Raw genomic sequence first — 16,126 nt, 5'->3', positions numbered from 1 at the left:
ACTTTGCTTTTAAAGACACCACAAGGTCTTTCTTTCATTAAATTCTATCAACAAATTCAAGAGTACATTTCCTATTCTATTAGAATCGCAAGGGCACACGAGTTGGCATTTGATTAGTTGAAACCAGGATGAAGTGTTACATAAACACAGCACTACGACTCAGAACAAAGCTGATGCAAAGTTATTTTGATCTCTCACTCTGCTGCTAAATGTATTCCTGCAGTGCAGTGCATGTGTGAGTGATCTGTTGACTTCTGGCTGTCCTTGCTTAATAGCATCTTGTCTGAACAAATTCACTCTGCCCGGCCGTTTGGGCCTCTTGTGAACTGAACAGTGAAGAGCGGCTTCAACTTACGAGAATACTCACTGGAGTGGAGCAAACTAAATGGTCCCCTAAAAAGCACTTACTACCCATAGTTTTACAGTGGTTAGTATCCTGTTTGAGGGTTAAGACTCCTCTGTGTTTACTGCGAAGTCCGTGTATAGTTTTAGAGTGTTTCTTTTTGTATTTTAAGCTGCACTAGTCCATATTTCTCAGAAAACAAAGTACTGATAAATAGATGTTGGTGAACAGAGTGGAGCATTTAGCTGCTGAAGAGACAGACAGAAAACCAAAACAGAGCTAACATAATAAATATATTGGACCTAAGTTCATTAAATGTCCTGAAACACAACTCCGAATGAATGCTAATGTTGCTACATTATCTGCTGCTGTGTGTAAACAGGCTAACATGTTCACCAGCTTTGGAAATGACAGCAATGCAATAACCCAAAGGAGTAAATGTAATACTTAACAAATATATGTTTTCTGTTATTTGGCACAACATCCTGAGACATACTGTAAGGACACAAAAAGAAGGGTTAAACTGTCTGTTGTCTGTTAGCATACAGCGATGTCCGCCACATTTCAGTAAAAGCTAGCAAACATCCAGTGGTAAAACAGTTAAATGCTATTTTTAAATGTTCATAAAAGATAGCAAATTAGCGAGCATATCTTAAATAACTGAATAACAAATGTCAGGATGTGTTTGTCCTTTGCTTGTAAGTTACAGATAACAGGGCAACTTGAACGCTAAAGGAGCATTTCAGATTTATCTACAAGCGCTGTTGGATTTTTTCTTTCAATTATAGAAAAATACAGACTTGAGTATAACTAGCATGATTTTTGACGGAAAAACTTCAGGTGCATCTTTTGACATTATTAACACACGTATCACGTCACTGTTTTTATTTATGTTTTGTTTCAACCATTTTACTCTGTAGGACATTGAATTTTGTTTACTCAAATGAAAAGTGCGCTTATAAATCAAATGTATTATTATTATATGTGCAGTTAATGTGGAGCAAACATATTACTACTGTTGGAGTGACTACACTTTGCAGGGTAGTCACAGTGGAAGCTACAACTTAATATTTCCTGTGAGCTCAGATCTGATGAATCCTTGGCTGTAGATATTTGCAGCAGCACCAGATGCCCACAGTTCTCCACATCCTCCCACTGAATCTGTTGGAGTAGCTTATGCAGAAACACTCAGTGAGATGAGTAAGGTGCACTGGCAGTGACCCAGGTTAATATGGTTAAAACACTTGAGTGCCAGTGTCTGCAGCCGGGTGCTGAATGCAGAAAAACACAGCAGACGTTTCAGAGTTGTGTAATACTGTAGCTGCTGTATAAGCAGCTGTGCATGGTGACTGTAATAAAGATGTCCCCAAAGTCAGTGTGTTTCTGCAGACCTTGGATTAAATCAGCAACTTTTGTGATGTGCAGCAGGAATGCTAATTAAAATCTGATTACAAAGCCCGTTATTAATTGTCATACAGAGCTAAACATGGAGAGGAAGCACATGGGGTACGATTATTAAAAGGGTGATGATAAAGGTGGTGTAAGGTCATATTAAAAGGAGGATAGCGCGACCAGTATATGATTCAACATAAAAGCCTCATTTACTGTCTGATTGCAGGGACTTTGTGAAAATAGGAACCACAGGATCATTATCATTGGTCTTGATAATGTGGTTGTGCACTTTTCATACAGCACACTTAGCGACGTGCACCATTATCAAAGTGCACCACTTCCCTCTACCTGTGATTCCAGAGAGGATTACAAATGAAGGCTCTTCAACCTGCTCTCAGAAAAGCAGAATTGATTTCATCTTATAGACGTATACCACCGAGGCATTATCAAAGAGGCACGAGGATGATTACAAGATTACGTTTGCACCAGATGTCCTCTGATGAACAACTGCACACACTATCAAGTGTTCTGACAGTTACAGTCAGGAGCAGCACACACAATGAGAACCTGAGATCCTCCGGTGGGTGTGAGGTGGGATCAAAGTGCTTTGGGTAGCCTGTGCCATGTCTGGGTTTGCCTAATCAAGAGAGGCTAGATGCCTTGCTACGTGATTTACTGATTCATTTGGAATTTGAGATGAGTGGCGTTTTAAATCATCACTGCGTGGTTATGCTCTTTATCCCCAATGTCCTTAAAGATATTTGCTTTTCGTCGTAGAGTTTCTGCTGCACTTCAGAGACCAGCGTGGGCTGCAATGTGAGGCAGATTTCTTTCTGTGGAAAAGCTTGACTTCTTTGCTGAATGTGTGTCAAATAGAAATATAAAGCAATGCAAATACACTGGGAAAAGATTTCTGCTACAAACCATTACAAGGTGACACAATGCAACATGAAATGGGACAACATTAGCTCGAAAGACTGGAAATATATGGAAGAATAAATATGCTTTGTGTGTTTTTGGTTGTTGGACTGTCGACCACACAGCCAGACTGAAAACACTCATGCTTCAACTTGATCTAGAGCAGGGGTGTCAAACTCAAACACACAGTGGGCCAAAATTTAAAAAACGGTACTAGTCGAGGGCCGGACTGGTTCAATGTTTATTGCAGAACTTATTGAAATGAACTGATTGCACATATTAAACCTGGAACTAACACAGCTTAAATTATTGCCTATAAAAACAACATTAAACATTAAATAATCAGTTGCATTCATTTCTTATGGCTCTATCTGCAGCTTTTCTGGAGTCATTTCTTATGATTACATTTTTCCACAGGCCAACAACAGCTGCAAAAAAACTATTTCCCTCAAAGAGAAAAACAAACATGCTCTGTTGTCACAAGAAAAAAAGTGCAGAAGGAAACATCCATGTAAACTCAGTGTGCTGCTCTGTGATGCTAGTTCAAGCCAGATACTTGGCATCTCATCTTGGGTGCAAGTTCATCAATGTTTGGGCTCAGGCTCTGAGCTGAGGAAACCCTCAGGATGGAGTGAAGGTGTGTGTGCAATATACCAGCGGGCCAGATGTTATAGTAATACAAAATTATCCTACGGGCCGAAATTAAATCCACCACGGGCCTGATTTGTTCCCCGGGCCTTGAGTTTGACACATGTGATCTAGAGTAACTGGTCCATGCCTTTGTTTTTAGCAGGCTTGATAATTGCAACTGTGTCTTCACAGGTCTCTGAAAAAAAGTCCTCAGACAACTGCAACTCTTCCAGATTGCTGCCGCCCAGAACACATTCCTCCAGGTCTCAGAGCTCTGCACTGGCTTCCAGTAACTCAAAGGATAGACTTCAACATTTTACCTTTACTTTAAAAACCGCTCAATGGTTTCGGAGCACAATATGTGGTATAAAACCTTTTGTTGTTTGATTATTTTGTTGTTTGAGCTGTTATTGTCCTCTCATCGTACCGCTGTGTCCTCTATTTGTATCTCTTGCCTGTACTACAAATAAATAGATACATACACAAAGCAATGCTACCTCTTCCCCCAATGGACTTGATTAAAAATAGGTTATTTACTCAGTGCAGTATGTGTTTGTTTCTTCTAATGTGATGGAGTTAAAGCTCCCCCCGAGCATGTGATTAGTGAGATGGTGATTTCACTCCTGAGGTTGACCATGCATGTGTTGCAGGGCCAGATGAACAGCTTGCAAATGTAATCCCATATATGTGAAGCACTAAAGCTTTAAGCCGCTGCTGGCATTAGGAGTGGAGATGGAGACTGTTAACCTTCGCATCACGGATCAAATCGCTAAAAATCTGTTCCTCACACTTCACTAACTGATACGCTGATCTACCGAGTGGAAGTATTAGCTGCTGTTTATTTTACCCAACACAGCGCGTGAATATTCATGAAGGAGCCTCTGCACGTCAGGACGCCGCTTCCTCTCCTAACTGAGCGCGCAGGAGGAGAGACAGCATGCCCGGCTGCAGCTCACCATCTGAGGGGGAAATCTGCTCTCAGACCAGGGAAACAACCACAACAGTTATAATAATAATGGAGTGACGGAGCACAGCGAGAGATAGAGGGGAGAGAGAGAAAGAGAGAGGGAGAGGGAGGGAGGGAGGAGAAACGCCGCCTTGTTTTTGAAGCATGCACATATTCTCTGGACTTCATATTTGCAGAGCGGGACGGATCGTGTAACGCTTTTGCTATCACAGCGCGAGGCAGAGGATAGCAGAGAGGATGCTTCGAGAAGAGTGGCTGTTGCAGTGCATGTGCCGTAAGATGGAGACATATTGGGGCTAAGGATCGTATCACGGAGGAAATATGTTGATCTACACAGGATGCATGCTTTCCCTGGCGTCGTTTCTCGCCTGTAATATGTAGCGACGACCGAGCAGCTTTTGCTTTGAGGCTCCCGTGAAAAGCGTCTCTCATCCCCGGCTGGAGCAGAGCAACCTCCCCCAGGTTCAGTGTCGATGTGACGGAGAGATATGCCCCGCTAAAAGTGCGCTGTCCGCGGTGCTGAAGGGATCCCGCAGCTCCTCGGGTCCTGACCTTCTCTCCCCAAAATCCTCCTCCCGCAACAAGACACAGGAAGGTGGGCAAAAAAAGCAGGCCACCGCACATGGACAGCTGCTGGGCTTGACTTGAGTCAGCCTGGACACTATTCTCTTTCATGGCTGTGGCACGCAAAATCAAAACTTTGCTGACCGTCAACATCTTGGTGTTCGTGGGGATTATCCTGTTCTCGGTGTACTGCAGGATCCAGGACCGGTCCGAGGAGATCATCCAGATGGGGCGTATGACCGACCAGAGGCTGCGAGCCAGGAATGGTAAAGTTTCCAACTTGGTGGACAGGCAGTCTATTCTGCAGAGGCTGGAGAGGCTGGAGGACGTGGTCTACAACCAGCTGAACGGTAGGGAAACGGATTGATCGTGTTAATAGCGAGATAATCAGCAGAAAGAGACATAATCACGACTGAAAAGTACGATTTTTTGGCAGTTTTTGTCTAATGTAAAGCACTTTTTTCTGGCTTTATATGCCAAAAATCCAGAATGTGTTTAGTCCACATGCACTGAGCTATAGGTTGGATTTTGTTCCCCGGATTTGAAGCATGACTCATGCATATTTCTGTCAGCCTGTAGCCTAATTTCTTTGATAAAGCAGTGTGGAATCAGCCCGATTCTCCACAGTGTTGTGAGTGCTGCCTCCAAAGCCTGTTAGGGAGCTAATGAAGCAGGGTGCTGGGTTACAGTGCGATACAGTATGTGCTTATTGTGTTGACAGACTTTACTAGGCTGTAACTTTAACAAGCCTCTCGCACTGCAACACCCCTGACCCCATAATTGACTTGTAGTAAACTTCACATTAACTTATGCTTTAAGTGTTCATGATGCCTGGAGTTGTGTATAAAGACTCGGAGGAAACAGATCAGATTTAACAAGCTGTGTGAGTTTTTGAAGGAGAGTCTGATGTAATGGCTCTATAAAGGAATGACTGGTATTTCATTACATGGACATTAGTCTGTGGGACAGTTTGTCTCGTCAGCAGAACAGCAGCCTTTAAAATCAGGTTACATGTGATTGTCTTTCTCATCGTGGTCTCCTCTCAAATCCACAACTGATGTCAAAGCCATCCTTCATGCTTGAAAAGACTGACCTTGATATGTGATATCCCAACTGTCAAAGTCATTATAATTAATATAGAGACAACACATCAGCGTTTAATAACTTGAGGGAAGCAAACGCCTCTCAAAATCCATGTATAGATCACATAAGCACCAGATTCATATTCACTTATATTCACACAATGTTTGAATGTATTTTATAAACCACACGAGTAATTGATAGGTAAATAGTAGTACATTGTTTGTTTAGATTAACTCAATACATGATTATTGATGTTATATGAACATAATACATCATTATTGATTAATCTGTAAGTTATTTTCAGTCAATCGATTCAACATTTTTCCGGAGCCCAGTGTCTTCAAATGTTTGATTTTGTCCGACCAGATGTGCAAAACCACAATATATAATATCTACTACCATATATGAGAGGTAAAGGCAAAGTCAGCCAAACAATTTTGCTTGAAATATGATAGGTATAGTTAATTGATTATGAAAATTGTTACATTTAATTGTTTGAGCTCGAATGGATTCGATTTGCATTATTTTAAGACAGTTCTTCTAACCAAGAAGTACTTTTTTCTGCCAAATTCACGTCTTCTAGGCGTAAATATCCTATAACGTTCCAATGAAATCCAATCCACCTTTATATATAATGCACTTTAAAACCTCCAGACCAAGTGCTCTACACAGAAATACAAAGTCACACTTATTGTGAGTCAAAACTAAAACAAAATATTCAAATTTCAAATCCAAAGAAGCTTTATTGGCATGACCGTATTCAAAACACATTATAACCAAAGCACATTGTACAAGGTGGTAAAACAGATAAACAGTAAACAATGAAACAATCATGTTAACATAATCAAGAAGAAGCTGAACATACAGGATGTATATTTGTGGGGTTTCCTCTTTCCTGTATTGTGTAATAAAGGTTTTAGTGCATGTTAATGGTCTGCAAAGGCTAAAATCCCTGTGTTACTCTCCCAAAAACTCCTGTAAATTATTTTCAATCATTCAATTGATGGAAAAAGAAGCTTTATTGGCAAGAACATATAAAAAACACAGTATAACCAAAGCCCATTGTACAAGGTGATAAAACAGATAAACAGCAAACAATTAAACAATCAAGTTGAACATAACTGATAGGTATCATCGACCAAATCAAATCATGAGATTAAAAGCAGGATGTATATGCATGATCACTTGTGGTACAATGATGTGCAAGAGAAAGATGTTAGTGACTCTTCAATCTTGAATTTAGAGTATTGTTTTGACTTCACAGTTCTCCCCCACCCACAGGATGTTGGGGCTAAGTGGGATCACAACAGACATTTCCTCACACTGCTTTGTTGGCATACTTCAAAGTGAGTGTTCTTGTATGAAAATGCAACAGAAATACTACCTTACAACACACACAGATCCTGGAGCATTTGATTGGTTTGGCAGCCGTGATCATTTCATATCAAACCTCTGACCTTTCCACACAGCTGTGAATAAGGACGTGTTTTAAACCAGAGACTCCTGAAGCCAAACCGTCTTGTTTCCAAGGTAAATAATGGGGAATCGTCTTGGAATAGCATGGCGTTATGAATGATTTATAATCCATCAGCGAAGTCAATTTCTATTCACCAGCTTACTGGACTCCTGGGAAATTGCGACTTTATCATCTGTGTAAATTACTGACACAGGCTGTGAGGGATGGGGACTCAGCAGAGGAAGGGTGTGTGTGTGCATGCGTGTGTGTGTGCGCGTGTTGCATTTCATGCTGGTCACCAGTAGAGGTCACAGATACAGTATGTGTTTACCTGTTAACTACCATTCAGTCTTTAAAGGTTGTTTTAACCTGAATTCAAGAATATACAGATTAGAAAAATATTATTTATGCAGAAAATGTGTGTTTGTCTTGGTGGAAAAAGCACTGTTACTTAAAGGGTATTCTGCTTGTTGGGCTTTCTAGTGCATGTCAATGGTCTGCAAAGGCTAGAATCCCTGTGTGTGCATTTGAATTTGCCAGGATCACATTGAACAAACTATCTTTCTCTCCTTTCTGCATGATCTCGTCGTTACGCCCGAGCTTCAGCAGCTATTTGAGTTATGCTTGGCATCTGGCAACCACTCAGCTTAAACAAATACAATGCACCCTCTCTCAGCTTCATATAGAGACAATGCAACCCCACATAGTGTTTCTGCCGTGGGATGAAACCACAGTGTGTCTGCAGAACTCTTTAAAGACTGAGATTTTACAATGAGGTCAACCATGCTTTTAATATGAATCATCAGTTTCTCCCGTGCCAATTTTGAGTGGGTGGATTTTGAAAATGCAGGATTTTGTATTTGGTAGAGTGTAATTGGTGATTGACTTTTTTACCCTGAGCGTTGGCTGAAGGGCAACCGCCTCCTCTAAGGCTGGTTACACTTTTGTATCAAGTGTTTTATTTATTTGATTTTATGTAGAGTATTCTCAAAACTCACACCCGTTTGCAGGTCGTTCACAAGTGGAGAGTGTCACGGACGATTATGAGCTGAAGAGAGGAGCAAGCAATGAACTAAGTGCACAGCTGGCTCTGTTGCATGCCTTCCCAGTTAACATTATACAAGAGAATAAAAGCATCATGAACCTGCCGCTGGGGTGAGTCTGAATTAAATCAGTAATGATTCTATTCCACGTCATGGTGAACCAACAAAAATCATTAGTTTGTTCAGTGTGATCCTGGCAAATTAAAATGCACAAGATGCAAACAAGCTGTGCAGACACGTCTCTCTTTGCACACAACCCGAGTCTGGGACATAAAAAGGAGTTACTCGCAGTTACGTACATTTTTCTTTGACAGCGGCAATGTGCACCCAGGCTGCGAACGCTCGCTGGCTGTCACCATTCCTCCGTGATTTGTCTCGAGGTCTTTAATGGCGTACTTAATCATATCCTCATATCCCAGGTCACTGCCCCTTTTTTCTAAATGGTGCACAGACCACAGATTGTACTCAGCGGCCATTGGGAATAACTACGGTGAGAGGAGGACTCGGCGCGCCAATAACTGTTACCATGTCCGCCAGCGATATGAAGTAATTGCCCATTGCCTCTGTTGTTTATTGCCCAGCAATGGCGTGCCACGGGAGCTGCAGCAAGGTCCAATTAGATTTGAAGGACATAAACAAGTCGCAAAATTCCCTTTTTATAGTCGCCTGATGGATGGTCACCAGACTACCAACAAGAAAACAATGGTCATGCTTTATCAGCGGCCCGTTCTGCGCAGGAATGATCAACATGAGGGTTATCGTGCCCCGTCTTCCAGTAATCAGGGGCTTTAAGCTTGTTAGCAGGCTTATGGAGGAGCGATCTGACCTTAAGTACTGCATTAGAACCAGAAAATACCTCCTCGCAGGTACTGATGAAGCCCTCCGTCTGACTGGCTTAAACCAACAATACACTCAAACAAGATTAGCGGCCTTTTTTCCGAACGAGATACAAATGCATATTTCCAGCTGATATTTAACTTAACCTTTGTATTATGTTCACATTTTGGACCCATTGGTACTGTTTGGTACTGTTTGGTACTGTTTGGGTCATATTTACTCAGGAAATCATGTGAGCAATACAGAAACAAAGTCCCTCATATATCTCCATTCCCAACAAAATAGAAAACAAATATGATGAACGTTTGCAAACACTCTCTGCTTGATCATTTCAATGTAGAATGATGTATACTACAGTGTACAAATACTGAGCCCAAGTCAAAGTCCGGCATTCAAACGTTTACTTAGGAAAAAACAGTATTCATATGCAGAAGGGTCCATGTGTTTCAAATAGGCAATAATGTTTTGTCTTAATCAATCAAATACGATATAAAACAGAACAAAGTATGACATCTTAATATTTGAAAAACTCAACAAATTATTGCTTTTTTGTCGTTTGATTTATTCACTCCTGTCAAGCTGTAAAGTGAATAGAAAAATATACATATTACCAAAACTGCTTCTTCAATAAACTGCATACCCTAGCTTTAAGGTCAGACTTACCTGACCTTCTTCTCATCTCGTCTTCTCTTTCTTCTACATCTCTTTCATCTGAAAAATGCAGATATCATTTAATGTAACAAGAGCGCAACCCTAACCCTAACCCTAAGAGAAAAGCACAGAAAAAACACACAGAATTTACTCTTGACTTCAGCTCATATGTGACCCGCTCTATCGAAATCAGTCGGAAGTCGCAACGGCTCATTTCAAAATAAACGTGGATTTGTGTAAAAAAATAGTTTTTCGGGGTTCGGGTTTTTTGTTAACAAAGTCTTGGCTCTTTTATTTCCAAAATCACACGATAAATGTTTGAAGCTTGTAAAGGGAAGATGACAGGCACCTCTCACTCGCACCCTGCTCTTCCACAGCGCCGCTCCCCCTCCCTCCGGCTGAAATTATGAATGTAATGCGTATCGTAATCATATATATATAACACGGCAGGGTCCGTTACAGTTTGTTTTCATCTGATTTCAATTAAAGAAAGTCTTGGCTTTTAGAATATTAAACTTGTTTCGGCAAATTCAGATGATAAATACAACTTTGAAGCGGAGAACGGAGTAACTTGAAGTCACAGCAGGCATAACAACAGCCGGTGTTTCTCGTGAGTGTTTTCCCCGGGAAACACTCACGAGAAACACAAACGCAAAATTACACAAACACACACACGGTGACAGTCATTATTTCATGTGACATATTTTACTTAATATTTGGAGTACAAAAACAATCCTGATATCATTAGAAAGCTAGGAATCTCCTCTTTCCAACCGTGTATACAACTCAAAATGTGTCTTCGGGTCAATGCGACTGATTTTCGAGCAGGTCACATATATAAAGCACATATGCCCAATTAAAAGCCCTTATATACAAACACACAACAGACACAAAAGCACATTCTAAAGTACAGAATATCCACAGACAGTATGAAGAACAACGATATGACTCTTACTCTGGGTCAGATTTGGAAAAAGACTTGAGAGATGTTATGTGTCTTAGTTCTGTGGGTACAGTGTTACAATTATTGCAGCCACAAATCCAACATTTCTGTGTGAACATTTGATTTACTGATTGATGTCAAGCTGCAAAGACAATTTGGAATATACACTGCATGCCTGCTTTAAGGTCAACCCTAAACTCAATTAGACTCAGATGAAACTACCTGACCTTCTTTCATTGCCTCCCTTTCTTCCGCTGGTATGCCACAGAAAATGCTCTAAAGATAATGTTCCTAAAAAGCAGATATTGCTGATTGTAATCAACCAATCATTGATGGCGGCGCATGCAACAGTGTCTCTTATTATCCTAAACTTATGGGGCTAAATGCATTTTATTGTCCTTGGGAGTACTTGGACGTTTTTTCTGTCAAAGCATTTGATTTATTAGTTTCTGTCAAAATGTGAAGTAACATTTCAAAAAGTATTCAAAGCATCCTTCTTAAATAAGCATTTCCTAGCTTTAAAGGTCTCCTATTATGCTATTTTTAGGCATATATTATGGCTCTCAAATATCTAAAAATATATAAAAACATGTCTATGATGTGTTTTGCTCAAAAAACAAACAGATCATGCATTTTAGACTTCTCTCATATCCCTCTGTTTCAGGCCTCTTAGAGAAACGCAGATTCGGAGTCCTTAGTCCTAAAGAGGGGCGGAGCTAATGCCTGCTCAGAATTCTACGAGCTACTAGCTAAATGCTGCGTGATTAAACGCCATATCATGTTCAAAACCACATCAAGGATTATTTCTGAAACAGTATGGAGCTCAAACTCTTTTTCTCTTGCGGGTTTACCACAAGGTGAGTTCTTTTTTATTTCCTGCTTCTTCACACATGCTCTCTCCAGTAAAGGTTAGCTCTGAGTGTTAGCCATGCTTGCTAATGTAAACAAAGACAATATTACGTCCAACACATTGTTTCTGATAGCAACTTTCTGATAGTGCTGTGGGTCCGCATTTCAGATATCACGTCAAAAATATTCGGAGACAGTTTCTTCCCGCGGGCAGTGAGACTGTTAAACAATTGAACTGCTGAAACAACTTCAAAACATGAATCTACTACTTCGTAATATATATCTACTATCTAATATATATCATTCCAATAACTTGTATATAGACTCGTACTGCACTATTCCACATACTCACTTTATTTTAGAACTATTTTTCTTTTTGTATTACTTTTACTATCTGTATTATTATGTTGCATTGTTGGAGAAGCCTGTGACATAAGATTTGCAACGACATAATTACTCTGTAGCTATGTCAGTTTGACAATAAAGAACCTTGAACCTTGAACCTTGATATCGGCAGCAAATCTGGATCAGCTCCGTTGTACCCCCGTTTTTAGAGATTTGGGTACGGAGGAAAAGAGAGAGGGTTTGGTTTTCTGACACTTTGTGGTCAAATAGACTCAGATAACTCTAACCTTCTTGTCATAGCTTCCCGTTCTTCTACTGTCATCAGAATGAATCAGATAACTCCTAATTGTGCTGGTCTTCAGTCTTTCCTCCGACCAGCTGTTCACCCTCAGCTCCTGCTGTCATCCTTCATGCATGTCACTCTCCATGTGCAGGTGATGATGGGATGGCGAAACTCGCAGGCCGCCTGCAGCTCCAGATATGCTTCTTATCTATAATGCCCAATTATGGCAAAGAAAAACCCGGGCGCTGTTTATATGCTAAGCCGCGGGGGCAAAGACTAGATGAGAAAATGTCGCCCCTGTCTCTGTTTCACGCTGACACACACTTGACTGTATCTGAGCGCTACACATCGCCTATATGTTGCTGTGCGCTGTGTAATGGAGGCTATAGGGAGAATGAAATATATTCCAATAATGGTATGTAGATGAGGTTTTTCGTGGACAAAACAGAGTCAGATAAGAATCAATTCTGCTCAGCCTTGAGGAATCAGGATAATGAATTCAGCGGCTAACCTGACAATCAGCAGTCAGACAGACAATAATGGCAATCTGAGCCGGAGCGAGCGTTCCTCTTATTTACACGAAGGCCCCGAGTCGTGCGGTGATTACATTACAAAAATGTAATGATGACATCCGATGAAGGAGGGCCGGAGAGGCGAGGCAGGATAATTGATTATGGAAATGTGTTTTCACGGTCTCTCTGTTGTTTATCAAGCTTTTTCTGAGAATTTTGACAAAATGTTTTACGATCGTTTCCGAATACAGATGCGTTAAAGGAGCACACACTCTGAAAGGATGACATTATAATTATTGTTTTTAATGACCTAACACAGGAAGGTGCTCATTATGACTGTTTCTTGCCTCATTATATTCAGATTTATTTGTATTTATTCATTTATTTTTTGTTCCGTTGTCTGTTTCTGTTTTTTGTGGATTGTCCTTTGAAGTGCAGGTTTTGGTATCGTCTTGTGAATGTTGAGAATAAGAAATATTGAAATTCAGATTTTTACCAGGAACTTGTTAATTCAGCGGCAAGTAATGATTATTTTCATTGCTGATTAATCTGCCCATTATTTTCCGAGAGTACTCAATTAATCGTTAACTCTATAAAATGTCAGAAAATAGTGAGATATACAAAAAAATACCCATTCCAGTCCATGGTTGGTGATGTTAGTAAATCTATTTCTCAGTCTAAAACCACAGATATTTACTATAGTATGAATATCAAATATGAGGAAAAGTAGGACATCTGAATATTTGAGAAGCTGAAAATTGCATCTTTTGAATTGTGTAGCTATTAATCAATCAAAATGGTTGCCAGTCATTGTTATTATCTGTTTATGTAATAATTGAATTAAGGACTTATGCTTTCAGCTCTAACAGCAATGATGCATGGTGCAGATTTGATGGAAAGTAAGCAAATACATGCCACACGTCGGAGAGCCTGGAAACTGCATTTCAGACGTTTTTTTATGATAATTACTTTGACTATTAATCAATCAAAACGGTTGCTGATTGTCTTCATGAGAATCAAACAATTGATTTGATCTTTTTGGCTTCATTAACAGGTCGTTGCATGTTTCAGAATATCTAGAAAGTAAGCGAACGTGTGCGATACGTTCGATTTTTTGGCATGTTAAGTCCACAAAACTCCAGATCCCTTTCACTAGATGTGTTGTGCGGTGCAGGATAACGTTTGGCTGATGCTGCAGAGATGTTATTCACACCTCATGCTGCAATATTTAAGCGTGGCACTTCTTGAAAAACCTCTGACAGCAGCCTTAAAATGTTGAAGTGGATTTCAAAGACCAAACATTTGTGTCTTGACCTGCTCCCATCTCATGCACCTTACTTAAACTAAAACATACCTTACCATACCTTTACCTCTGTTGTGTATTTGTTAGTTTATTTGTTTGTTTATTTATCTATTTATCTGCTTATTTGTTTGTTTATTTATCTGTTTATTTATTTGTTGTTTTATGATTTTGTTTTGTTTGTTTGTTTTTTTCAATAAAAAATGTATATATATATGTTAATTATTTAGTTTTTGGGAGAAGGGGTGGGATTAAATAAGTGTAAACTTCTTCCCACCACTTTTTGGATGTGTAATTACGTCGATTATTTGTTTATACATAACTTAGAATCAGTAATATTGTTGTATATCAATTTGACACTGCTTCATTTTGTATTATTGTTGTACACATTCAAAATAAATCTAATCGAATCAAATCAAAAATACTACTTGTTTATTTGATGAATTGAGGTGTGTTTTGAATATGAAATAACGAAAGAAAGGCAGTAGAGAACCCCCACTGACAGAATGCAGCGCTATGTTTGTTTGAAATCTCTCGTATACTTTGCAAAAACACAAATAATACATTTTTGAGAGATAATTTTGGGGGTCTAGTGCTACAATTTCAAACTCACAGTTGTTATCCTCCTCACACGCTGTTGTTGAGTGCTCAGATAAATGCAGCTCTTCTCCCAAGCTCTCAATATTTCATAGATTTGTTTTGGGCTTTGAAGGCTTCCAACCTCTCCAGATCCAGTTATTCTTCTTTCCCACTTCTTGAAGAGATCACTGCATCCCCTCACCATTAATATTTAGGACTCCGCTGCATCACTTTGGACGCGCATTAATCCACTCTTGCTCTTAAATCATTCATAAAAAATGGGGTCATCTTTGAATTTGAGACTATGCTTTAAAGGCCAAATCAGACACATAGTGAAGGTTGCTGGATAATTGATATCTGTTATGGGTTTCATGTATGGTGTCAGGGGGATTTGGACGCATGGATTGTGAGGAGCGAGCTCAGAGACAGATGTATGCTCAGACTAAATTAGATTCAGATTGACGCCTCGTGACATGCATCAGGCTCTAGATGGGAGTGAGTGGAAGAAGCAGATGTGTTTCAGCTGCCTTATGTGAGAAGATGAAAGCACAATTTGTAGGTACTTTCGTCCACTTTATGCTATTTTATACTTCTACTACACTTCATTTTCAAGGCAAATATTGTATTTTTCCTCCACTACATTGATTTGACAACACTATTCACTTTCAGGTTCATATAATAAAGAAATATATAAAATAGACTATGATTTACGATTAACTATTAAATTCCTCCATTGGACTCCTTTGTTTTCTTCCTGAACATACTGATATACACCTGAACATCAGCAGGAGAGGACTCTTTAAAGTAAAGACACTACATACTGATATACACCTGAACATCAGCAGGAGAGGACTCTTTAAAGTAGAGACACTACATACTGATATACACCTGAACATCAGCAGGAGAGGACTCTTTAAAGTAAAGACACTACATACTGATATACACCTGAACATCAGCAGGAGAGGACTCTTTAAAGTAGAGACACTACATACTGATATACACCTGAACATCAGCAGGAGAGGACTCTTTAAAGCAGATACACTAAATACTGATATACACCTGAACATCAGCAGAAGAGGACTCTTTAAAGTAGAGACACTACATACTGATATACACCTGAACATCAGCAGGAGAGGACTCTTTAAAGTAGAGTCACTACATACTGATATACATCTGAACATCAGCAGGAGAGGACTCTTTAAAGTAGAGTCACTACATACTGATATACACCTGAACATCAGCAGGAGAGGACTCTTTAAAGTAGAGACACTACATACTGATATACACCTGAACATCAGCAGGAGATGACTCTTTAAAGTAGAGACACTACATCCTGATATACACCTGAACATGAGAACATGTCCTCTTTAAGTAAAGTTATACCCCTGCTACATATGTTTTGCATTTGTGTCTGTCTGTCAGAGCGCCACA

The 16,126-nt window shown here is 39.8% G+C and overlaps 1 protein-coding gene across 1 annotated transcript in view; it reads left to right on the top strand.

Annotated features, from left to right (window-relative positions):
* The first annotated feature begins 4,370 nt into the window (after positions 1–4,370).
* LOC117498732 (polypeptide N-acetylgalactosaminyltransferase 9-like) overlaps positions 4,371–16,126 on the top strand; it is a 121,267-nt gene continuing 109,511 nt past the window's right edge. The window contains 1 exon segment of the mRNA XM_034150880.1: positions 4,371–5,164. Within this exon segment, the coding sequence (XP_034006771.1) occupies positions 4,924–5,164 (241 nt within the window). The 5' untranslated portion in view covers positions 4,371–4,923.

The sequence above is a fragment of the Trematomus bernacchii genome, unplaced genomic scaffold (assembly GCF_902827165.1).
Source record: "Trematomus bernacchii unplaced genomic scaffold, fTreBer1.1, whole genome shotgun sequence".
Taxonomy (NCBI): Eukaryota; Metazoa; Chordata; class Actinopteri; order Perciformes; family Nototheniidae; genus Trematomus; species Trematomus bernacchii.
The sequence above is the reverse complement of the archived record's forward strand: the minus strand, read 5'-3'. Positions and strand labels throughout refer to the sequence as shown.